Genomic DNA, 25,646 nt, shown 5'->3' with positions numbered 1-25,646 from the left:
GTCAAGTCAAACCATGCCAAGGAGGCCAGACCTAACTGGCAGTCATCCACCAGAGGAGCAGAGGGCACAGCCTGGACCCTGTCAGGGTCTAAATGATCCCTTTTCTCTTAACGTACAGAAGAGGTACCTATCAAACTGTCTATTAAATTACTTTACTGGCTCCCTCCGAATGCAAAAATTAAATTTAAGGTCCTGTGTACCGTCCAAATACAATACTGGTACAAACTGGCACTGTGCCACGCACCAACCAGAGTGATTCATCCACGTTTATCCATTGAATCAATCAATGATCATTCAAAGGGAAGAAAACCAGAGGAAGACTGGGCGTAAAAGCCCAAATTCTCTTTTGTCCTTAGTCAGATCTGAAACCAACGCATGTGGTTGAGAATATGTTTGAAAATGTAATAATTCAAACTGTCTTCACTTAAATTCAACATAGACTTGCGTGGTGACTAAAGAATGTTGACCACGGTTAATTGCTATTAATTGCCCATCAGTCTAGGGTATCTGTGCACCCCACTCTCAAGAGCTCTGAGGCAGCTGCTAGGAGACATGTTTAATTTTTTTTTTTTAAACGTAATAAATGTTTACTAATTAAATGTTTTACAAAAGAGATTCAGAATATGGGACTTTATAATTGTTTCTGCTAAAAAGAGATGGTAGAGTTGTTAGTATACTCCCTTGGTTTTTTAGGTCTCGCCTGAGACAGCGCTTTAGCGCTGCTCTGGCGAGACTTATAGTAAGCACTTTTGGAAGTGCAAACGAGTGCTTTCAGGCCGCCAACTACTGTGCATGTGTGCCGGGCGCGCGCACCATTTGGCAGCCTGAAAGCACTCGTTGTCTTTCACTTTCGCGGCCGCGCGGCCGCTTTGATGTTTTATCGTGATCGCGATGCTTATCTTTAGATGTTTGTCCTTGTGTTCCAGCAGCAAAGCCTGTTTCTGGGGCTGTCCTCGTTACCATTGTGACGCGCTCTCACCCACCCATTTAAACCAAGCTGTAGCTTCCTGATAGGCCCTGGGGGCGGGGCCATCCGCCAAAGAATGTAAATTCTCTGTTTTTTTTGTTTTGTTTGATTAGTCTCTATTTCTGTTCATCTACTTTATTTTGTAAAATAATCTGTATTACTTGGGACAGTTGTGAAATGTGTATGTGCAAAATTATTTGCCTAGTTTTTACTAGGATTGAGGCACAGTTAGGAAAGGTCACCCACTGTCTGCATTCAAGCTGTGGTGTCTGAATTCCACACGTGCTTATCATGTACAATGCATGGTTTCGCCCTTCACTCCTCGTTTTGAGATGGCTCCATCATATGTAATTTTAACGTGCATTTTGCATTGAGCTACAGGCGACCGAGACCACGTTGTCCCTCTGAGCGGCCTCCTAGTGATAGTGGATGCTTTTTCAATATTATATACAAGCCACAGTTACTGCTAATTTATCTTATGCAGCTAACAACGATTGACAAAGCCAATAGTCCTAACTTGTTGTAGGTATCATGTTACTTGCTGTATCATTATGCCTGGATGCAATGACAAAAGAGACAGCAAAATACAAGTCGTATAGACCCCGCGCAACACCGCCCCCCACCCTCACCCATTTTTTTTTTATCCCACTTAAAGCCCTGGGTAGGATACTCAACAACAGGGCCGAACTGGAACCCCAAAGTAGGCCTGGCAATTATGTCGGACCAGCTGGAGGGTCATGGGGGAGGTTAACTGTGAAGCACTTTTGCTACAGGAAACGCCCGATGCCCGGGCAAGCCAGCCCGGCCCTGCTCAACAACCCCGTTCTCTCCCGCATTTACCTGTGATCAGGCGCGCATCACCCATTGAACTCAAAGGGCTTCAGCCCCCCCCCACCCCACGTCGTGTGTGGCAGCCCGGGATGAGACCGCTTCCTGGGCAGACACAAAGCCGCGCCTGAGCACTTCACAGGTCTTTAAAAAGACCATTTGCATGTTAATGAGGCCTCGCTGTTGGTTCACCCCTTCTAAGAACCCCCGCAGCTCCACTCTGCCTAGATTCAGCCCTCCACCCCCGAAATCAGCGCCACTCTGCCTACTGTTTAAAGATTCAGCCCCCCCCCCCAAATTTTTGCTTAGACCCCCCCCCCCCGAACATTAACTATCAAGTGATTTCGCTGGTCGCTTTTTCACAAGCTCTGAACTTTGGCAGTGATGTTTCCCCTTGATAGAGAAGTTTCAGTTTCTGTATTTGGATTCCATGCCTGTTGGACTTGGCCCTTCTGGCAGGTTCACCCCTGAACTTTTTTGCTTTTTACTGGTGACTTGGTGTGGTGATTTTTTGGTTTCTGCGCACTTTCCCTGTGTCCCAGGGTAAAGTGCGTGCGTGCTCTGAGTGCATGTGGTGAGATAGGCCTGCCCTCCCATAGGAATGCATGGGGAATGTATGTGTCCCTAGTAGTTCCTGATGCGTGGGGTGTGCAGGCCCGAGTTTGGTATGTGCGGACTCGTGGGAGTGAATGCTGCGCGATGATGTGTGCGGCGTGCATGTACCTAGTGTGGAAGTGCCACTTCTAGAAGTGGGCACTTCTGTGTGCAGTGTGTCTGTCGCGTGATTGGCTGGTCATGTCATGTGACGGGCTAGGGATTCCCCAGAGTCAGGATGAGTCACCCAGTGGTGAATGGGGAGATCAGCAGCTAGATGGGTGGGAGGAGTAGACCTGGGTCCTGAATAGGACAGGGTTTTCCACACACAATGCTGGCCCCGCCCCCTGCGGTGCGACTGACGACCCTAGCCCTGCCAATGAATAGAGTGAGGGGCTGAGCACATCAAGGGTGCTCCCCAACCAGCTGCGACTGGTTTTCCCCCTCACCCTGAACCCAGAACAAAGGGGTTTGCTGTATAAAAATGGGGCTGTGTCCCCACAGAAACTGTTCTCTTCCAGGATCCTGAGGGGGGCTGCTGCTGCTGGAGGCCAGGAGGAACCGCCACTTTGGACTGCCTTCCTGCCTGGAGGGCCCAGTGAGCTGGCCTCTGGCCCAGCCTTGCCCCCTGCCCACCTTACTAAGGACTTTGCTGGACTTGGGGGTCATTCTCACCCCAAAGCGCTGGGAGCGCTTCATTTGTCTCCCCTAAACGCCTGGAGGCGCTTTTATTTTACATATAGCGCTAGGAGCGCTTGGTTTGGTGCCCCCAGCGCTTCTAGAGCGCTTTCGCTTTTTGGCCTTAGCGCTAGGAGCGCTTTATGTCTGAAAGCCGGTGCCCACCCGGCGTTTGCCCCGTCTTTGCCGACCTTAAAGTCCCCTGGCAGGTGCCCACCCTGCCAGGGACATCGCCGTGGTCGTTGGCGGGTGCCTACCCCGCTTCCTTCAGTATTTAAACTACGGGTGCCTACCCCGCTTATTTTATTATCTCCCTACGGCGGGTGCCCACCCCGCCGTATATTGCTTTATAACGGGAGCTCACCCCGTATCGCCGCCGCCACTGGGAACTCGGGCCGCCGCGCTGCCTGCGGCGACCCGGAAGCATAGGAAAGTCCCGTCTGGTGGTGGGCGGGGCATTGAAGCCCCGCGCTGTGGGAAGGAAGCGGACGGGAGCCTACCCCGCGTTTCCCTGAGAAGAAGAGAGGGCGAGCCTGCAAGCAGCAGCGTCGCTGCTGCCCGTCTGGAGTGCTGCCGGTCCCGCATAAGAGCGGAGCGGAGACGACGCGGGAGCCCCCCCGAGCAACAGCCCGGTGAGTTGAGCAGGGCTGGGGGGACTCCGTGCGCATGCTTTGATGACTGGTCCGCTCCCCCGCACTATTGTGCCAAGCCTACGTGGCCCCCGTTGCTAGGGGCAGATAGTTGTTTGAGGGCCCCACAGGCTCCAACGCGGGCCGCATTGTTTTGTGAAGCCCAGTGAGGCTCCAGCTGGTTGAGATCTCACGAGCGCGAAGTCGCTCCAACGAAGGGGGCAGTGTTGTTCAGAGCGCGAGGCGCTCCAACGTGGGGCACATCATTTTTAAGCGCTGGTGCGCTCCAACAACGTGGGGCACATCATTTTTAAGCGCTGGTGCGCTCCAACAACGTGGGGCACATCCTTTTACAGCGCTGGTGCGCTCCAACGCTTGGGGGCATTCTTTTTCTTTGCAGAGCCCAGGGAGGCTCCAAGACATGCCATATTTGTTCTAAAGGCCCAGAGGTGCCCAGGCCCCAGTCCCTACAGCTGCCCAGCACTTAGTGGGCAGCTGCAACGTTTAGGTTGTGCAGGGTGCGCCTGGCTTGCGCAACCTGCGCAGTCGCGCCCTGACATTATTGGATTGGTCATTTCTGCACCCCTGAGAGGCCAGTTGGCCTGGGGGACAGTTTTACTGTATTGTGCCCTCCCCTAGGGTACCTGGTGATTTTTATATATGTACTTTTGCGCCTGCGCAATGTCTTTATGATATTCTCCTTCCTAAACTGTGGTTATGCATTGGAGATTGTTTTACTAGTAGTAATTATGCTAGTGTGTACTTGTTTCCTTTCCTGCACCTCTGAATGTGTTTATGTGTCATGTGCTTTACACCTCTAAATGTATTTTATGCATCCTGTGTTTATGTGCTTAGACCCCTACAGGTAGAGTGATACTTAGGTGGTTGTTTTCTCCTTAGTACAGGTGGTACTAGTAAGGTCCTAGTTCCCTGCGTGATATTCCTAAAGGTGGTTAGGGTTGCGTAGGTGGTACTTTCTGGTTACCAGTAGTTACTGGTTGTGTGCTATATGTTCTATTTTTAGTGCTACAGTGATTGTATGTGCTATGTTCTAAAATATTATTCCTACGTTCTAAGTGCTATTTCTAAAGAGTGCTAATTCCTGACAGTGGTCCATGTGGCCCTGTCCCCTGTATATATAATCCCTTGTAAATTCTGCCCGTGCCTGTTGGCACATTGTAAAGTGTGTGTTTTTATCTAATGTGTTGTGTATAATACAAAGGTTATTTTTATATAATACCTTGTGTGGAGTTTCCTTTGTGGTGGGCCTTGGGTGTTGTTGCTGGGTGCGTGCGCAAACGCTTTACACATCGCCTCAGGGATAAGCCTGTCTGCTCGTGCCAAGCTACCAAGAGGGTGAGCAGGGGTTATCTTTGGCGTATAACTTCCTTGCCCTGACTAGAGCGGTGGTTTCTGCCTGACTTTGGCGCAAGCCTTAGCCAACCAGAAATCCCATTTCTAACAATGCCCATTCCTTCTTTGTCCTCTCTGCTGAAACTGCTGTCTGAAGTGTCAAATTTCATTAATACTAAACACAAATCGCACTACCGTGCCAGGGCCAGACTTGGCGTTGATAATGATTGTTTGAAAAGGGAACTTTGTAAGGATACGTACTTGACCAATTCTGGTTTCAAGATATAAGAGAACACTGTAGAGGCATGCGTCTACCGACTGTTATATATAATTTGGGATATATTTCTTAATCTGTCGAGTTCAGCCACTGCCTGATTATATTGTTGTCTCTTTTTGAAACTCAGGAGCAGTAACATTGTCGTGGTGTCACTAGAGCTTCAAGTGGATGCTTTTTCAATATTATATACAAGCCACAGTTGCTGCTAATTTATCTTATGCAACTAACAACGATTGACAAAGCCAATAGTCCTAACTTGCTGTAGGTATCATGTTACTTGCTGTATCATTATGTCTGGATGCAATGACAAAAGAGACAGCAAAATACAAGTCGTATAGACCCCGCGCAACACCGCCCCCCACCCTCACCCATTTTTTTTTTATCCCACTTAAAGCCCTGGGTAGGATACTCAACAACAGGGCCGAACTGGAACCCCAAAGTAGGCCTGGCAATTATGTCGGACCAGCTGGAGGGTCATGGGGGAGGTTAACTGTGAAGCACTCTCTGTCTTTTATGTAAATACTCGGAAAGCATGTTCAGCTGAAAGGTAGACTCCAAATTAACAAGCATTTGCAATGCAATAGGTCTCGCAATTACGCAAGTTTGAGCTATTGGCACTGTAAATGACAATGCCTCTTATTTATGTTTTTGTTTGTAAAACATAAATAAAACGCATTGTCAATTACAATGCCAATAGCTCAAACTCCCGTAAATGCGAGACCTATTGCATTGCAAATGCTTGTTTTTATGTGGAATTGCATACTGTTGACCTTTCCGTGTTTCTCTCGCTTCAATTCTGCTGTCAAGGTTTCAGTTTATATTGCCCACAGACCCATTTAATCTGTCAGTTTGAATAATGCGCATTATAGGTGATGTATTGAACCTAGGTACGCCAGGCTAATTATGGCTACCTTTCTTACTTTGCTACTACACATCACATGGGAATGAAATAACATTTCTCTTTTGAGACAAAAAAAACAATAAGAAAGATCTTCGCTTACCTAGAAGTTGATTGGCAGATGACGTCGTGAGGTTAAACTGCTGTTCAAGATACTTCCCCAAAAATGCAGCAAAGCCTGCCACCACCGCAATCTCCATGCATGCAGCAAGAACTATGCAGGTGAACACAGGGTTTGAGAGTAAATGTTTTGTAACCTTCGGAATAACTGAAAAAAGTCATAAACAAAAGTTGTTATTTACAGAGCCGCCTCTGACTCTTATAAACAAGCCTCTTTTACAACTGTTGATGTCAATTACTTTTCTTCAGAGACAGAAAAGCAGAAAAAATAAGCTGTTATAATAAAAAATGATTACATTGTCTACGACAAAGAAATGGCCCAAATCGTTGCCTATGATTAAGCTTGAGGTGTCAGTCTTGCGGTATTCTGTCACACAGTACATTCATCATAACAGTTATTTCACCATTTATCAACATGTTAAGCAATTTGTTATACAGGACGTGAATGGTGGCAATATAATACAGAGATCCTCCACGGAAAAATGATTGTCGAGACGTTTTATACATTACAATGCATATTGACACCAACAAAACAATTCACATCACCAACTGATATATCGACTTGGAGTCCTGCCATACTGTTCTTAGCTCGGAAGAGCTAAGGACTGTAAAATAAACTAGCATTGTATAATTATAACCCAAGCACTGAGATCACAGGCGCATCCCTTCCTTTTTGTGCAGCTCACCCTCATTGGTGATGTTGGACCATTCAAGATGGGCCCATGAAAGACCACTCGGCAAAACTGTTCCAAAGACTTTATCGATATCATACCAAGACTTCAAAGAAGGTAGATAAAAATAAAAGAATGTAATCACGAAGAGCTATTGAAAGACCATAGAGCAAACCTGATTGTCTGAATAAAAAATGGCCATTAGCAAAATAGACTGCCTACACTCTACGCCTACTGATAAAAGGTCAAGGAACCTTCCTCACAGAACTCACATCACATACAAGTAAGGAGCTTCCTTAGAGACGCAGGTGACACATATGTGCCCAATTCTGGTGATAATTCTCCTCAGGAGGGACGACAAGTTGTAGAATGGACAGCAGTAATTGATAAGAAATATTATTTCGCATGGAGGCAATCCCATTCAAAACGGACCCCCATCTCTTGTCATACTCGGCAATAAATGTATATTCAGCATTGCACTGCCATCAGAGAGAACACATACATGACACAAGATAAGGCAAGCATTTAAGTGGTCTTGGCTTGTGTGGTGAATTTAGGGAACACTAATAGAGCCGATTCCCTTGGCAGAGGCACATCTGTGCTGGACTCCAGTGGACTTCAGTGGCACAACGGCCAAATGGGAGGGGGAAATTGGCCACTCTCTATGTCTAGCCCACCCAAAAGGCACAAATGGAATACTTTCTGTAGTTACTGCCCAGCAGAAAAGAATAGTGCCGCATATGGGGATTGCAAATGTGACACTTTGATGATCCAGGACATGTTAAAGATCTAAAATCAATACACATCTTCTATAACCACCAAAGAATACAAAATAGGTTTGACACCCAACCCAACAGAAATGTCACCTCCAACATGAGGAAAAACAGTTGCCATTCTCCCTAACACCACCAAAGTCACCTTTGCTCAACCCAGAATGACATGAGCGCGGCCACAATAATGCCACATCTGACCGTCAAATCCCTATATGTGTACATCTATGTTTCTATGTACGAAACATGGTGTGGAAACCCAGCTGGAATGGAGTGCTGTTCAGGAGAGCAGTGCACAAGTTTATGCAGGGAGCAGGACAAAGGGCACTGTACGTGAGAGGGGAGTAAGAGTTAATTGGGTACTCAGTAAGGAGAAAAGAAGGACAGGAAGAGCAAGGATAAGGGGATGAAGGATTGGCATCACAGGCCTAAGTGAATTCATCAGTGTTTTCTGAAAACTAGGTATATGGATATTCAGCATGGACCGGAAGTGCAAAGATTGCTGACAATAGGAGGATTTTTTTTTAGGTTTCAATAAATCTTTAGTATCTTTTTCAAATTGTGATAAAACATCAAACATCCTACCGCCAACATCCCTTTCCCTCAGCTGCCAGATAGTGACAGTGCGAGTTCCACGATTTCCACATTTCCAAATGAGGGTTCTTTTTCATACCTCTCATTTGCATATGAGCCTGAGGCTTCCATTTACACTGCTCAATAATCTGGCAAATATTGTTATCACTTACCTCTACACATAATGGGCGTACGCCTCATTAAAAACAAGTCTCATTATTATGTTCTTGTCACACACATACACCCTCAACATATGAGAGCTAATCAGGATTAACTGTCATAAGTTCGAGCTCACTGAGACTTAGTTCAGCCATAGCTCAACCATGATCACTGAGAAACTCTTTTAGCATTCTCTGTTTTTACACAAAAAATAGGGCTGATGTGGCACACTTCAGTCAGTGGCATAACAAAACGTTTGAGGGCCCACCTGCAAAGTGCATGGAGGGGGCACACATGCTCAAGTCCCTTTCAGGAACTCTCAGGCCCTCCTGTGCACAGTGCCGGTGGGGTCCCCTGGAGCTCGGGGTACCCCCTGCACCGCAGGGGCTGAGGGAGCTATTGTTATGCAACTGACCCCCGTACTACCCCGCATGAAATTCTAATTGCAACGTCATCATTCAATGCATGACTGTGTGCTTCACAATAAACCTGGCTCAAATGAAGTTAAGGACCTTATTGAAAACCAAGATTTCCTGGAATTTAGAATGTTAATAAGCAGCTCAACACACGCTGCAGTCCGCAATCAGGATTCAATGTTCATGCATCATGTCAAAAACTCAAACCTACACGCATTGTAATAGCATTCATCAAAGCAAACACAATAAGATAATGGGAGGAGCGCTGAAACTTTTCAAACACTATTAGATCTGGGTTGAATCCATCATCGTTCTTTTGCTCACCATGCCACCCCAGTTCAGACCCAGCCATATGCAAATCAGTCTTGACCCTGTTCCTCATAGGAACAATCCAGCCCGAACTGCCAAGCCAGGTCTTCTCCTGGAGAGGAAACAAGCATACTGGGACCGGTGCTATGCCACTGGTTTCAAGCTAGCCTGGCTGATGAGGGTTGATGCCCCAAAACCAGTCCCAGGATGCTTGCTTTCTGGTCCAGGGAAGACCTGGCCTGGCAGTTCAGGCTGGACTGTTCCCATGGGGAACAGAGTTAAGACTGATTTGAATATGGCTTGGTTCAAAGTGGAATGGCGTGGCTGGCAAAACAACGATGAATTAAATCCAGATCTGTGACTGGGGGTAAATGTTTGACAATTTTCAACATTCCGTCCATCATCTTTGTATTACATTTTCACCCTGAGAAGAGTATGCCCAGATGTGGGTCCCATGCTCGCTATGCCACCGGTTTCAAGCTAGCCTGGCTGATGAGGGGTGATGTCCTGAACCCGGTCCTAGGATGCATGTCTTCCAGTCTAGGGAGGGCCTGGCCTGGTAGTTTTGGCTGGACTGTTCCCATGGGAAACAGGTTCAAGGTATATTTGCATATGGCTTACTCCAAACTGAAACCGCGTGGCGAAGAAATTGACTAAATCCAGATCTGTAACTTGGGGTGAATGTTTCACAATGTACAACATTCCGTCCATCATCTTTTTTTGTTGCAATAGCATTCATCAAACACCTTCCTTCTCTAAAATCTGCTTCAAAGTCCAAGTCCAATCTATCAAAATAGGGTGACATCCTAGCCCATCCCAAACAGCCTATACAAAGTCATTAACATGGATAAATCTAATTAAATATCTGGTATTTTTAAATATGCCATCAATCGAAATATCAACTGATTAAGTTGTAAGACATTCAATTGTTATTTGTTGTGGGTGGTTGTCTACCTCTAGGAGTAACGACACTAACAGGTCTCGATGAACTACAATGACACTAAATAATCACAAGTTTAACCCCCTAGTGGCACAGAGCAGACATGCTCAATTTATGGCAGTACGAAAACAGTCATAAAATAAAAAATTCCAAACACTAAAAATCTCAAATTGAATTAGGAAAACTGAGTACAGTTTAATAATAAACAAAATGATACCAAAACCACAAACATCCAATGGGGGAAGTGGTGAAATTAATTTTTAAAGTTTTAACATTTTGTAAAGTCCCAAAAAGCACTAGGTTATGTTAGTCTATGGAAGTGGCAGACGAGTAACTAGGTGCAATTTCTGGCTGATCATAATGGAGCATACATCAGATACACCTAGAGGGTTCATTCCGGCCAAAGATTTTTTCTTCTGACTTAGGGTTTCATTTTCAGTTTGGTGGATGGAGTATATACTATTGCCATGGCAAGGGTACTTAATTCCCACCATGGCAAGGGTACTCTACCCACCAAATGTAGTGATGTCAGCCAGCCCAGCAGACACATCTTGTATTTCAAGGAACCGCCAGCATGGCAGTTCCTGTAAATCCACTTAAAATGTGATGGATGGCCCCTATAGCGTGGGGGTCATTGAAAGGTTTTCACTTTCACATACTGTCATGTTTTGTATTGTGGTATTTGAAAGAAAAACCTGGCCTTGAGTTTACCCACTCTAAGTAGGATGAGCAGACACATGGCGGAACCTCTGACAGCCCATACTTCATTTAAGTCATAGGAGTTGTATTTAGGGGGTGAAAATGAAGTAGTCTCTGCTGTCTACATACTGAAGTTCCGCCCGACTTTGAATGAGGTGGGCAGAACTACACTTTGGCGGAAGGGGTACTCCATCACCTTAGAAACAGAGGACCCTTGCTGCTGAAGTCTGAATCAGGCTCATAGTCTTTTTATAGGGAGCTCAAAATCCTCCAGCTGGGCAACCCTGAAGTTATATCAGAGGAAGCGGCATCAAAATCAGACACTTTTGCCACAAGATCCTGCTGATGGCTCTAGAAGTCTTGTAATAACGTTCCTGGTTCCGACCTGGGCTGTGTTAGAAATGAGGGGGCTCCGGTTGACGCAGGTGTGAACCCACAACAAGCAGGGACCCTTTACTTCTTGTCAGGGCGAAGGATGACTCCCCAGAATAACCCCTGCTCACCCTCTAGGTGCGTGGCGCGAGCAGTCTAGGCTAAGTCTCAGGCGTACACGGTTAAGCAAATGCAATTACACATACAGTAAACCCCTTGCATGCACCACAAACGGACACCAATCAGGAAGTATATAAAAATAAGCTTTTATGTAGATTCAGCAGATTCAAATACAAGGCCCAGTAACGTTGAACTGATGGGGCCACAATTCTTGGAAATACGGTCAAGTTCTCTTTGTTTTACGGAAAGTTCTTTAGGCGGGCACAAGGTAACTGTAGGCCTCAGCGCACTTGGTGCTGAGGCAGCGCCCAGGAAGCACACAGCAGATGACAGGGAAATAAGAACGTTGCGGACCCTGGATCCGATGCGAGCTCGCGGTCGAGTTCGTGAGTACAGTACCTTGTTTCTTGACGCAAAGGCGGGGGCGGGATTTCAGCGGCCCTTCGACAGAAGGGCGAGGCGGCGTCCGAGGCTCCCACACTTCACGAGGGGGGTCTGATCTTCAGGCTCACGGCAAGAGCGGGGTGTTGCAGGTGGCGGGTGAACAAAGCGGGGCGGCCGGGCACACCAGATACGTCCGGGCCGTCCGAGGCTTGGAGATGCTCACAAACGCCGATTCCGGCGGGAGGGTGAAGGTGCACAGCGAGCCTCCAACGAGCGAGGTGACGGGGCAGCCCAGCACAGCGTAGGGGGAGCGGCTCCGATCGAGCGAGGCTCTTCCCAAGGCGGGGGCGGCTAAGCAGTCCTGGTCACGGCTCAAGGAGGGACTGGGGCACGAGGGTCACAGCTCCGGCGAGGGAAGGGACACCACAGTCCAGCAGCAGGCGAGTGAAGATCAGGTAGAGCCCAATGGTCCTGGGGCTCAGTTCAGGGGGCAAGCTCAGTTCCAAGCCCTTGGAGATCGTTTTGGAAAAGCACAAGTCTTGAAAGTAAAAGTAAAGTGAAAGTCTTCAGCAACAGTTTCTCTTCTCTCCTTTGGCAGCAAGGTCACCACTGCAGGCCAATCCCCCAGGATAGGGACAGTCTTCCTCCTACAGCTTTCCCAGTGCCTCCTCCTCAGGCAGAGATTCTTCTTGGTCAAAAGCGGATCTAGTTTCTCAGGAGCAGGGCTCCTCCATTTATACAGCAAATCTTTTGTTCTCCCAGGCCAGGGGGGCCCTTGCCTAGTTCAGTCCGGTTTCTGAGCACTCTGTTTACGCGATGCAGGCTTCTTCTTTCAGGGTGCAGGGCAGAGTCATCAGACGCTCCACAGGGGGCGGAGCCGGCATTGAGGTAGCAGAGCACTGTCCTATTCAGAGCCTAGGAGCACTCCTCCCACCCATCTACCTGTCGATCGTCCTATTAATTACCAGGCTACCTAGCCCTGCCCACCTGGGTTCCCCCAGCCCTGTCACTCATACCAGCCAGACATCAGATACACATCACGCAGAGGCGGCTGAAAGGTTCAGGCAAGCAAAGGCCAACTTTCTAAAAGCGGCATTTGCAAACCCGGAATATTAAAATAAACCTTGCGAAAAGATGTACCTTATTATTCCGAGTTCAGGCATACTAAACTCGATCTTCTACCATGTTCCCTGGGTCGGTTAGGATCATAGGGTGTAACAATCCAGGCCGCCCATACTGGCCTATGAGAACAGGGTAGCCTTGCAGTAGTGAACAACAAGGTGGCGGTCATTCACTACTAGGACATGCCACGCATCCAGGCTTGTCCTACCTTAGGCTTAAAACGCACCCTGCCCGTGGGCCTACCAGAGGGGTGACTAACATGCAGCTAAGGGAAGGTTTTAGGGACTGGCAAGTGTGGGCACTTGCCGGTCAGCATGTCAGTACCAGACTGCACGCAGGTTCTGCGATGGCAGACCTCAGACATATTTTACCGGCCGCTTCTGTGGGTGGCACAACCAGTGCTGCAAGCCCACCAGTGGTGTTCGCATTTACACGCCCTGGCGCCCCTGGCGCACTTTACTGGGGTCTGACAGTAAATCAAACAATCCAATCATGGAATCCAACCAACATATACAATTTACATAGGGAGCACTCGCACCGCGACACTGGTTGGCAGTGGCACAGCGCGCTGAGCGGCCAACACCATAAAAACACATGAGGCACAGCGACAAAAAGAGGAAGGGAGACTCACGCCAAGATGCCAGGTCTAACACGTGTCCCCTCCAGCTGAAAAGTGGGGAGAACGACCCTACCCCAGGGAGTTCCTCATCACTAAGGCGGAAAAATCTGGACAGACCGTCAGCATTGGCGTGATCTGTACCAGGGCGATGTTCCACCGTGAAATCCATACCCTGTAGGGAAATGGACCACCTCAACAGCTTTGGATTCTCACCCCTCATATGCATCAACCATCTGAGGGGCCTGTGGTCCGTCTGAACCCGGAAGTGAGACCCAAACAAGTAGGGTCTTAGCTTCTTCAGCGCCCAGACCACAGCAAATGCCTCACGCTCAATAGCACTCCACCTTTGTTCCCGTGGAAGTAACCTCCGGCTAAGAAAGGCTACGGGTTGATCTAGGCCCTCCTCATTAATCTGTGAAAGAACAGCCCCCACACCATGCTCTGAAGCGTCTGTCTGAACGATAAACTCTTTGGAGAAGTTGGGAGCCAAGAGCACGGGCGCCGTGCACATAGCAGTTTTCAAGGCCTCAAAAGCTTTCTGACAGGTGTCAGTCCAAATCACTTTCCTGGGCTGCTTCTTCGAAGTCAGCGCTGTCAAGGGGGCAACCATGTTGCCATACCCCTTGACAAACCTCCTGTAGTACCCGGTGAGACCTAGGAAGGCTCTCACCTCCGTCTGGGTTTGGGGCGCCTCCCAATTCAGGATGGTTTCTATCTTGGGCTGAAGGGGGGCCACCTGGCCACTCCCAACTTGGTGTCCCAAGTACACCACGGAACCCTGCCCGATCTGGCACTTACTCGCCTTGATCGTGAGGCCTGCCTTGCGCAGCGCCATCAACACTTCCCAGAGGTGACGCAAGTGTTCCTCCCAAGTGGAGCTGAACACTGCGATGTCATCCAGGTAGGCTGCACTGAACGAATCCAGCCCAGCCAACACCTGGTTGACCAATCTCTGGAAGGTGGCAGGGGCATTCTTCATCCCAAATGGCATAACCCGGAACTGGTAGTGCCCATCTGGGGTGGAAAATGCTGACCTCTCTTTGGCCCCCTCGGTCAAGGCGATCTGCCAATACCCAGACGTTAAATCAAACGTGCTGAGGTAGTTGGCAGCCCCTAGCCGATCGATGAGCTCATCAGCTCTGGGGATGGGGTGGGCGTCGGTCCTAGTGACCGAATTGAGTCCTCTGTAGTCCACACAGAACCGGGGTTCGGGTGTGGCTCCCGGCGCTGCAGCCTTTGGGACCAAGACCACGGGGCTGGCCCAAGGACTGCTAGAAGACTCAATTACCCCGAGTACAAACATCTTGGAGACCTCCTCCTTGATGCATGTCCTCACCCTGTCAGTCACCCTGTAGGCCTTGTGCCGCACAGGTGGACTATCCCCAGTGTCCACATCATGGACGCACCAATCAGTGACACCAGGGACCAGGGAAAACAGGTCAGAAAACTGTCCCAGCAACTGGCGACAATCATTCTGTTGCTCAGGGGTCAGGGTGGAAGAGAGGATGACACCATCCACTGACCCATCTTGCTCCTTGGCTGACAGGAGGTCAGGAAGAGGTTATGTCTCCTCTTCCATTCCAGCATCTGTTGCCAAGAGCATGCCCACTTGGGACCTCTCCAAGTGGGGCTTGAGGCGGTTGACATGTAGGACCCTTAAGCGGTTCCTAGGAGACTTCAGGTCCACCACGTAGGTAACAGGACTCTTGCGCTCCACCACCTCAAAGGGACCGGTCCACTTATCCTGGAGCGCACACGGCTCCACGGGGGCCAAGACCCATACTTTCTGTCCAAGCTGAAGCTCTACCAGAGTGGCATTCTGGTCGTACCACCGCTTCATCTCCTCCTGGCTGGCTTCCAGATTTGCCTCAGCAAGTTGCCTGAATCGCCTAGTCTGATTCCTGAAGGCCAGCATGTAACTATATACATTCTGGGGAGGCTTCCTGGGAGATTGCTCCCAGCCTTCTTTGACCAGACTTAGAGGTCCTCTGACTGGGTGGCCATACAGAAGCTCAAAGGGACTGAACCCCAGAGACTTCTGTGGCACCTCACGGTAAGCGAAGAGAAGGCATGGTAAGAGGACGTCCCACTTACGCCTCATGGCTCCTTCTAGGCCCATTATCATGCCTTTGAGGGTTCGGTTGAATCTCTCAACCAACCCGTTTCCTTGGGGGTGGTAAGGGGTGGTGAACTTGTAGGTTACACCACACTCTTGCCAAAGAGATTTCATGTACTTGGACATGAAATTGGTACCTCGGTCAGACACCACTTCTAGAGGGAATCCCACTCGGGAGAAAATTCCCATCAGTGCCCGTCCCACCACGGGGGCCGTCACTGTCCTTAGAGGAATGGCTTCCGGGTACCGGGTGGCATGGTCCACCAGGACCAGGATGAACCTATTGCCCATCGCTGTCCTGGGGTCCAGTGGCCCTACAATGTCAATCCCCACTCGCTGGAATGGGGTACCGACCACAGGGAATGGCTGGAGTGGAGCCTTCTGCTTCCTTCCACTCTTTCCACTTGCCTGGCAAGTCTGGCATGTCCTGCAGTGAGTATCCGAACTCCTGCGCATTTGAGGCCAATAAAAGTGGGTGACAAGCCTTTCAAAGGTCTTGTCCTGCCCCAAATGCCCTGCCAATGGCACATCGTGAGCCAGCCCCAGTAGGAAGGCTCTGAAGTCCTGGGGTACCACCAGCGCACGGGCTGACCCAGGCTCAGCAACCTTAGGCTCTGTATATAGGAGGTCGTTCTCCCAGTAAACGAAATGCGATCCTGTCTGATCACCTGCGGCCTGGTCTGCAGCCTGCTGCCGCATACCCACGAGAGAAGGGCACTCCTTCTGTGCCTTGCAAAAGTCCTCCCTGGTGGGACCCCCTTCCTGCTGCCAATGGGTCAGCTCCGGCAGGTCTCCCAGTTCAGCTATCTGCTCCCCTGTAGGCTCCAGGGCATCCCCCTCAAGGTCTGCTTCCTCCTGGACCGTGGGAACTTCAGGGGCCGGCTTCCCGCGCCCCTTGCTCCTTCTCTCTGAGGCCGGTTCCTGGGCCTCCCTCTCAGGCTCCAGGACCTCTTGAGTACCTCTACTGGCTGCCATGGACCGTGTGGTGACACACGCCCAATCCGGCATACCCAACATCTCCAGGTGAGCACTCTGCTCCACCTTAGCCCAAGGTGAGTTCTCCAAATCGTTCCCTAACAAACAGTCTACAGGCATGGCGGGCCTCACAGCTACCTGAAGAGTACCAGAGACCCCCCCCCCCACTCAAAGGGAACCTGAGCCACCTTGCAGTGTCTCTCTGTGTTGTCAGCGGCAACAACAGGATAGAATGCATTGGGGACCACCTGCTCCTGAGACACCAGGTGACACCTGACAGCTGTCACACTGGCTCCTGTATCTCTAAGAGCTTCCACTCTATGGCCATTTATGGTCACCCACTGCCTGTACTTCCTAGTGTTCTCAGGCAGCTGGGTTGGAGGGACCACTTCACGGTCTCCTAGCGAGACCAGGGACATCTCTGCGGGACCCCACCCACCTTGGACATCCCTCTCCTCCCCCAAGGCTACACTAGTCACCTGCCGGGATGGAGCACCAGTGGGTGCTGGTTTACCAAACAATGGACACTTTACATCAGAGGCAAAATGCCCCAAATTGTTACACCTGTAACATCTTACGGGCCCCTTTTGAACAGGAGGACCTGTCCGGGCCCCGGTCGGTTTCTGGGGTGGGGGAGGCTGAGAACCCTTCCCTTGGTTCCCTTGGGGACTATTTTGGGGCCCTTTTTGGAACTGCTTCTGTTTACCCCTGTCCCCCCCACTCTTCTGCTGGGGACCCTGCCCACCTTTGGCGGAATCTCCCACGGTACCCTTGTGGACCCTGGTACTGACCCAGCGGTCCGCCTCCTCAGCAAGCTTCCTAGGGTTAGTCAGCCTACTATCGATCAGGTGCTGGCGTAGCTCAGGAAAACAATTACTGGACAAGTGCTCCCATGCCATTAAATCAAGAAGCCCTTGATAATCATTCACCTTACTACCCTTTACCCAACCATCCAGCGCTCTGCAAAAGAAAGTCACATACTCCACATACGTACTATTGGGAATCTTAGTGCAACCCCTAAACCTCTGTCTATATAACTCAGGGGTCAACCCATACCTAGCCATCAATGCTTCCTTCATATGGGCATAAGAATTACGAACATCAGCAGGTAAATCTAACAGTGTGTCCCGCCCTTCACTCAGGAACCGTCCCCACAACCCCGCTCCCCAATCTTTCTCAGGGACCCGGTGGGAAGACATGGCTACCTCGTAGGCTCTGAACCACTGCCCGATGTCGTCATTCTTGAAGAACTCCTTCACTACATCCTTGGGAATATAAACTCTTGGTTCCGCCGGTACTGGCGGTGTGCTGCCACCAGAGGGATTAAGCTCCAAACTTTTTGCTTTCAGCTCCAGCTCCCTCAGCTTCATGTCATGCTCTAATTGTAGTTTCTTTTCTTCCATGGCTAGTCTTTGTTTTTCCATATCCATCTGCCCATGAAGTTTTGCCATCTCCACCTCGTGTGCCCGGGTTGCTGCCCTGTCTGCCAATTCTTCTGGCGACAGGCCTCTGCCAAACTCATGGACACTTTCTGGTAGAACCACTTCCACCTGATTCTCTGGTGCCTTTGACTCATACCAGGCCCTCAGCGCCTTCACGAATTGGGTCTTGTTTTTCAATCCAGTTTGGGCAATTCTGAACTTGGAGCAAAAACCTTTCAATTCTTCATTGCTATAATTCCGAAGTGCGCTTTCTTCCCAATCTATGTCCTCAAATCCAGAGATTATAGAAGCTGCCCTTCGGCGGGAAGTGAACCAGGCATGGTTCTAACAACGGAGATTCTTGGCAAAACAAAAACAAATTCTAGTCTTGTGGCTTTGTTACTGGTCTGCTCTCACTACGTGGTGATCAGTGATTCACTATACGCAAACCACAAATGCAAATCCGTAAATCCCACCGCTGCCACCAATGTTAGAAATGAGGGGGCTCCGGTTGACGCAGGTGTGAACCCACAACAAGCAGGGACCCTTTACTTCTTGTCAGGGCGAAGGATGACTCCCCAGAATAACCCCTGCTCACCCTCTAGGTGCGTGGCGCGAGCAGTCTAGGCTAAGTCTCAGGCGTACACGGTTAAGCAAATGCAATTACACATACAGTAAACCCCTTGCATGCACCACAAACGGACACCAATCAGGAAGTATATAAAAATAAGCTTTTATGTAGATTCAGCAGATTCAAATACAAGGCCCAGTAACGTTGAACTGATGGGGCCACAATTCTTGGAAATACGGTCAAGTTCTCTTTGTTTTACGGAAAGTTCTTTAGGCGGGCACAAGGTAACTGTAGGCCTCAGCGCACTTGGTGCTGAGGCAGCGCCCAGGAAGCACACAGCAGATGACAGGGAAATAAGAACGTTGCGGACCCTGGATCCGATGCGAGCTCGCGGTCGAGTTCGTGAGTACAGTACCTTGTTTCTTGACGCAAAGGCGGGGGCGGGATTTCAGCGGCCCTTCGACAGAAGGGCGAGGCGGCGTCCGAGGCTCCCACACTTCACGATGGGGGTCTGATCTTCAGGCTCACGACAAGAGCGGGGTGTTGCAGGTGGCGGGTGAACAAAGCGGGGCGGCCGGGCACGCAGATACGTCCGGGCCGTCCGAGGCTTGGAGATGCTCACAAACGCCAATTCCGGCGGGAGGGTGAAGGTGCACAGCGAGCCTCCAACGAGCGAGGTGACGGGGCAGCCCAGCACAGCGTAGGGGGAGCGGCTCCGATCGAGCGAGGCTCTTCCCAAGGCGGGGGCGGCTAAGCAGTCCTGGTCACGGCTCAAGGAGGGACTGGGGCACGAGGGTCACAGCTCCGGCGAGGGAAGGGACACCACAGTCCAGCAGCAGGCGAGTGAAGATCAGGTAGAGCCCAATGGTCCTGGGGCTCAGTTCAGGGGGCAAGCTCAGTTCCAAGCCCTTGGAGATCGTTTTGGAAAAGCACAAGTCTTGAAAGTAAAAGTAAAGTGAAAGTCTTCAGCAACAGTTTCTCTTCTCTCCTTTGGCAGCAAGGTCACCACTGCAGGCCAATCCCCCAGGATAGGGACAGTCTTCCTCCTACAGCTTTCCCGGTGCCTCCTCCTCAGGCAGAGATTCTTCTTGGTCAAAAGCGGATCTAGTTTCTCAGGAGCAGGGCTCCTCCATTTATACAGCAAATCTTTTGTTCTCCCAGGCCAGGGGGGCCCTTGCCTAGTTCAGTCCGGTTTCTGAGCACTCTGTTTACGCGATGCAGGCTTCTTCTTTCAGGGTGCAGGGCAGAGTCATCAGACGCTCCACAGGGGGCGGAGCCGGCATTGAGGTAGCAGAGCACTGCCCTATTCAGAGCCTAGGAGCACTCCTCCCACCCATCTACCTGTCGATCGTCCTATTCATTACCAGGCTACCTAGCCCTGCCCACCTGGGTTCCCCCAGCCCTGTCACTCATACCAGCCAGACATCAGATACACATCACGCAGAGGCGGCTGAAAGGTTCAGGCAAGCAAAGGCCAACTTTCTAAAAGCGGCATTTGCAAACCCAGAATATTAAAATAAACCTTGCGAAAAGATGTACCTTATTATTCCGAGTTCAGGCATACTAAACTCGATCTTCTACCATGTTCCCTGGGTCGGTTAGGATCATAGGGTGTAACAATCCAGGCCGCCCATACTGGCCTATGAGAACAGGGTAGCCTTGCAGTAGTGAACAACAAGATGGCGGTCATTCACTACTAGGACATGCCACGCATCCAGGCTTGTCCTACCTTAGGCTTACAACGCACCCTGCCCGTGGGCCTACCAGAGGGGTGACTAACATGCAGCTAAGGGAAGGTTTTAGGGACTGGCAAGTGTGGGCACTTGCCGGTCAGCATGTCAGTACCAGACTGCACGCAGGTTCTGCGATGGCAGACCTCAGACATATTTTACCGGCCGCTTCTGTGGGTGGCACAACCAGTGCTGCAAGCCCACCAGCGGTGTTCGCATTTACACGCCCTGGCGCCCCTGGCGCACTTTACTGGGGTCTGACAGTAAATCAAACAATCCAATCATGGAATCCAACCAACATATACAATTTACATAGGGAGCACTCGCACCGCGACACTGGTTGGCAGTGGCACAGCGCGCTGAGCGGCCAACACCATAAAAACACATGAGGCACAGCGACAAAAAGAGGAAGGGAGACTCACGCCAAGGTGCCAGGTCTAACAGGCTGATAGGGAACAAATGACCCAGACCAGTCCAGCCTGTGACCAGGCCTAAGACATTGTTATGGGAACAGTGTTCACACCTCATTAAGGTCAAATGCTTGCTAGTCAGCTGCTGGCAGGCTAATGCTGATTAGTTCCATATGTGTCAGACTGGGAAAAGGGAATTTTCTAAAAGTCCTGTTTCCTGTGTATTTGTTAAAATTCTAACTTCATCAATTAATTGGACTTTTAATAAACACGAAAACAAGTCTTTGAGTGATTATTCTAGCCATATCATATCAAAACTTACAGATGAAAGTTTCTAATTAGTACCATGACATTTTCCAGAATCCAGCTACACCTCTGCCAGTGAAAATAGCTTGTGTAGTCTAGTCCCTGAAGGAACATGACAATTTCAATTTTCCAGATGCTCCACTTCTAAATATAAGGCAGCCTACCTTGTGGGCAACAAGGTTTACTTAGGGGTGACTTAATAATATTTAAAAACAAGGTTTCCTGCCTGACAAATTAGTGTTTTCCCAGGTTTAACATCAGGTTTTTTCAGTCTCCTGTATTCAGGCTAAACATGGTAGGCCTGATGCCTTGAATACAGGCCTACCCTGTGGATGGCACAGTAGGTGTTAAGGTTCAAAGATGGCAGTTAACTTCCAGGCCCTGGCTATATATCTTACACAATATAATAGAGACTTATAGGCAAGGTAAATATGTCAATCGGGGGCAAGCTAATTGAACCATTTTAAAGGGGGAGAACAGGCACTTTACCATTGTTTAACAGGGTTAAAATGCAAAGATTTCAAAAACTAGCAAACATTTAGTCAAGAAAAAGGTGGAAAATATGGGGTGATTATGCAGAAAGGGCAAAGTTGCTGCAAGTGTACACATGCAAGTATAGACTTACTACAATTAATTCCCCTTACATGTATTTTGTCAATATATCTTTTTTTAAGTTATGTAGATGTGGATTTAAGATTAAACCTTCACCTAACAATATAAATTTACCTCCATGAAAATTTGGCTGTAGTAATTGTCTCTAAGATAATCTTGTTGTGCTATAGGTCTAGAGCGAAAGTTCTGATATATACAACTGAGATGTACAAAACAGAGTAAGTCTGAAAATAATTTGGTTCCAGAGGCACGATGGGTTAGCTTCCAGCAAATGGTTTAATGGAGCATTGTCTGAATGGTAACTAGAGTGCCACAACCAAGAATGCCAGCAACATAAAACAATTGCAAGGATGGAGGGCCTGCACTGAAAGAGGAGGATGGCATCCCAGAACACCAAATGCAATAATAAGGCACCCAATCAAACATTTCCAAACTAAAGTCTGCAGCATTGTAGAGAAGAGAACCAAATCAAATACTGGAAGGATCAATCCAATGTGAACCCATGAATCATTATAATGATATCGTCATGATGTTGAAGACCAAAAATCAGAGATTATTTTAAACACTCCTGAGATGTTACATAGCCTCTCAAAGCACCCCCCCCCCACCTCCTTCTTGACTCCCCCAATCAGGCTTCTCTTTCTTGCAACTGGTGGAAGTAGATGAACTGAAAAACCAAGCTCACAAATCAAAGATTAAACATGGGAGTGAAAGCATTACCTGCAACAGGCATGCAATCCATCCCTATACTTGCAACTGTCATAACAAGCATGATATATATATTCCCCTGGTCCCATGAAACACTACCAGCATCTTAAAGAAAAAAAGGGCAAAACCATAAAAACAAGCAATGGCGATCAATTGCTAAGATGCTCTTGGCCAGAGGTTGATAAGAATGGGTGGAGGTCCATCCAGGCCCTAAAGTGTGAAGCCGAAGACCATGAAAAGTGATCTGTGGGACTCATGATATTAAAAGTGTCATGTCAGTGGTTTCAGCCTTTCACACCAGCATGAATTCAAAATAAAAGAAGAACAAGTCGGCTCTTTATGGTCATTTTTTAGTATCTTTGTCGATTACATTCTCAACATCTCAGATTAGCCAAAGTCTGTATGAACCATTGCCTGAGACAAGTTGCGACTGCTGAAGGTCGTGCCCAAATTCTATGTTGGAAATAAGTCCTATGGTTCCTGAAAACAAGGGAAAATTCCAAATCCACTCTTGTTAAAATTAAGCCTAGCATCTCCTACAGCAATCAAGGTAACCAAGTTTTAAGTTTAAAAAATAAGTAACATATTTTACAGTATATTGGTGATTTCAATAATGTTGTCATAGAATGAACGTACATTTCCTTTGCAGATTTTGCCATTCAAATTATTGCATTGTTAGTTGACATGTAGGCATCCCAGAGTGACAACAAATGTGGTTGAATGAATCAAGTATGGGTTGACATATGTAGTAATTACCAAGTCTCTCATTTATTAAATAAACACAAATAGTTGTCTTTGAACAAGAGAGGTATTTTGTCAGGAGTTAAAGTTTCTTTAGCTGCAATTCCATACAAGTAGTGTTTGTTATTTGTCCCTGAGGTTATAGCTACATAGATAGGAGTCACAGGAAATTCTGGTGCAGTATATCAGCACATTACAGGACCATCAAGGATAATGACAAGAAATATTATGTTGTCACACATTAGCAAATGTCCTATGCCAGAAATGGTTTGCCGAACTGTACAGGTTTGCCATGTATGAGCAGCAGGTGCACAAACGTCAAGATCACATGCCTGTCTTCGAGGAGGCATGGGGCCTCTTCCTGAAGCTAATCCCGGACCTCGACGGGTAATGATTCAAGCCCGTTTCACAGGGTACCAAGGTCACTTGCCCTTGCCTCATCGGGATCGCTGGAGGGGTGGGAGGGTTGCCTGATGTGGGCTGGTATTAGGTCCTAATGGAGGAGCGATCCTGGTCTTGCCTTTGTCTATGGAGGTGCGTATGGGGGCTTCAGAATGGGCTGCTGGGTCCTGGAAGTGTGTCCAGCTGTGTGGGGATCTGGTTGCACAAGAGGAGGGCTGATGAGTTAGCATATAGGTGGTGTAGTGTCAGTGGATATGGGCTCATTCTTAACAGAGTTATGGTGGGCATGCTGTCTGGTTAGACACCCTGTATAGAAGGGGCATAGTCCCCCTCTTTTTTCAGCTTTAACTGCTCATTTACTCAGTCTGTGGTTTTGTTTTTTGCCTGAATATTTTTTCTCACAATTATGTGCCTTATTGTTTCGATTTTAGGACGAGAGCAATAATATTATTCATTAGGGATAACAAACCTCACCATGGTGTAGGCCAGTAGACCATGTATGCACTTAGCAGATTTCATTGTCCTCAAGGACTTTAAAAGGTAAGCATATTTCCATGTCTCCCGCTGTTCGGTAAGCTTTCAACTCAATGGAATGGCCTCATTTTGCGAAGCCTCAAACATGATTCACTCACCCATTCACGTTTGGTTACTTTATGGTGGTCAAAAAGCCCTTGAAAGCAATAGGATGAAAATGGGGCACAGACAATGGTTCTAGCATCTCCTCCCTGAACACCAACACCACTATTGTTGTTTGAATCAAACAGACTCAGGTTCACAGAAGTGCACTTTGAAAAGTTAGAAATGCAGACCTATAGTAAATATCTTGTCTATTCAAGAATTCTCGAAGTATTTGAGGAGTATTCTAATAATGTTCATTTGCATGCAGTACCTTTTTTGGTCTCGCCTAGGACAAGCTGTATTTAGGTATGGACTTGAAGCTCCACCCACTTTCTGCCCATTTTTAGGTCTCGCCTGACCCAGCGCATGCGCTGATCTGGCGAGACTTATTGAGAGGGCTCCAAAAAGTGCTACCAGGCCAGCCTAAGCTACAGTGCATGTGCGCGGGTGCGCGTGCTGCGCTTTACCGCGATTACTTTCACTTTCGCGGCCGCACGGCCGCTTTGATGTTTGAGCGTGATCACGATCGCGATCACTTTCGCCGCCGCACGGCCGCTTAGCATAGCCAATAGGTCTCGCTTTTGGGACCTTATAAGTATTTAGTTATGCACTTATAAGGTCCCAAAGGCGAGACCTATTGGCGATGCCAATGCTTGTTGCAATTGGCCCTTATCACTGTCCTTTCTAAATGGCTGCTTTTGATTTGTTAATATGCATACTAGTCCCTCCTTAGTACCTCCCTGTCTTCTTTAGTATCCTCCCATGAGGACTGCCTCTGTTACGTATGTTCTAACTCATGATGCTACATAGAGAGCTTCAAGAACACACCTTTTACTTTGTTGGCCTGCCTCTGCTGTTAAGTGTTCTGTTTACTTAGGGTCGGGAGCTTAATTTTCCCTGTTTTCATCCATTTAATTTTCCCTGTTTTCATCCAATCTCCTAGTGCCGCCCCTCCCCCCCAACACTGCGTGCCTGCCCCAATCACTCCTTCAAGATCGTTGCATTTTTGGGGTTAAATTTATATTATAATGTGTATACTTTATCTCTGTGTGGCCTTCTTCCCAAAACAAACAATCGCGGCAATCTTGTAGGGGGTTGTAGGGGCGCGCATGTACTGTTGTGGGAGGGATGAGGGATCCCCCCCACAACAGTAAATGCCCACCCCTACAAGATTGCCGTGATAATTTTTTTAGGTCTCGCTTACACGTAGGAGGACCTTTAGTCGTCGTTCTTCTCTTTTTCAAGCACTGCACTCGTGCTTGTGGCGGATCCACCTTGCAGGAGCGCACACGGGCGCGTCACAAGCACGAGTGCAGTGCTTGAAAAGTGAAGTCTGCGTGCGCATGCACGCACGCACACACCACTCCTGGGCTTGGCATTCGTCTTACAGAAAGACCAGCTTCAGTGACTTCTGGCAGCAGCGGGCTCGCGCTTTACCGCGAGCTGTCTGTTTTCACACAGCTACTATTAGACAACATTAAATGCCACCCTGGTAAAATTTGAAACTAATTGTCAGCTTTGTGTGTGGTTTGACATAG

General features: G+C 48.6%; 1 protein-coding gene across 2 annotated transcripts in view; it reads right to left on the bottom strand.

The window, feature by feature from the left end:
* Nucleotides 1-25,646, bottom strand: part of SLCO3A1 (solute carrier organic anion transporter family member 3A1) — an 856,588-nt gene that overhangs the window by 168,744 nt on the left and 662,198 nt on the right. For both annotated transcript variants that reach the window (XM_085644489.1, XM_085644490.1), the window contains exon 5: nt 6,328-6,492. In XM_085644489.1, coding sequence (XP_085500615.1) covers nt 6,328-6,492 — 165 coding nt within the window. The remainder of the gene's footprint in view (nt 1-6,327; nt 6,493-25,646) is intronic.

Source organism: Triturus cristatus, chromosome 3_1 (assembly GCF_964204655.1).
Source record: "Triturus cristatus chromosome 3_1, aTriCri1.1, whole genome shotgun sequence".
Taxonomy (NCBI): domain Eukaryota; kingdom Metazoa; phylum Chordata; class Amphibia; order Caudata; family Salamandridae; genus Triturus; species Triturus cristatus.
This window is presented reverse-complemented; position numbering and strand designations above follow the sequence as displayed.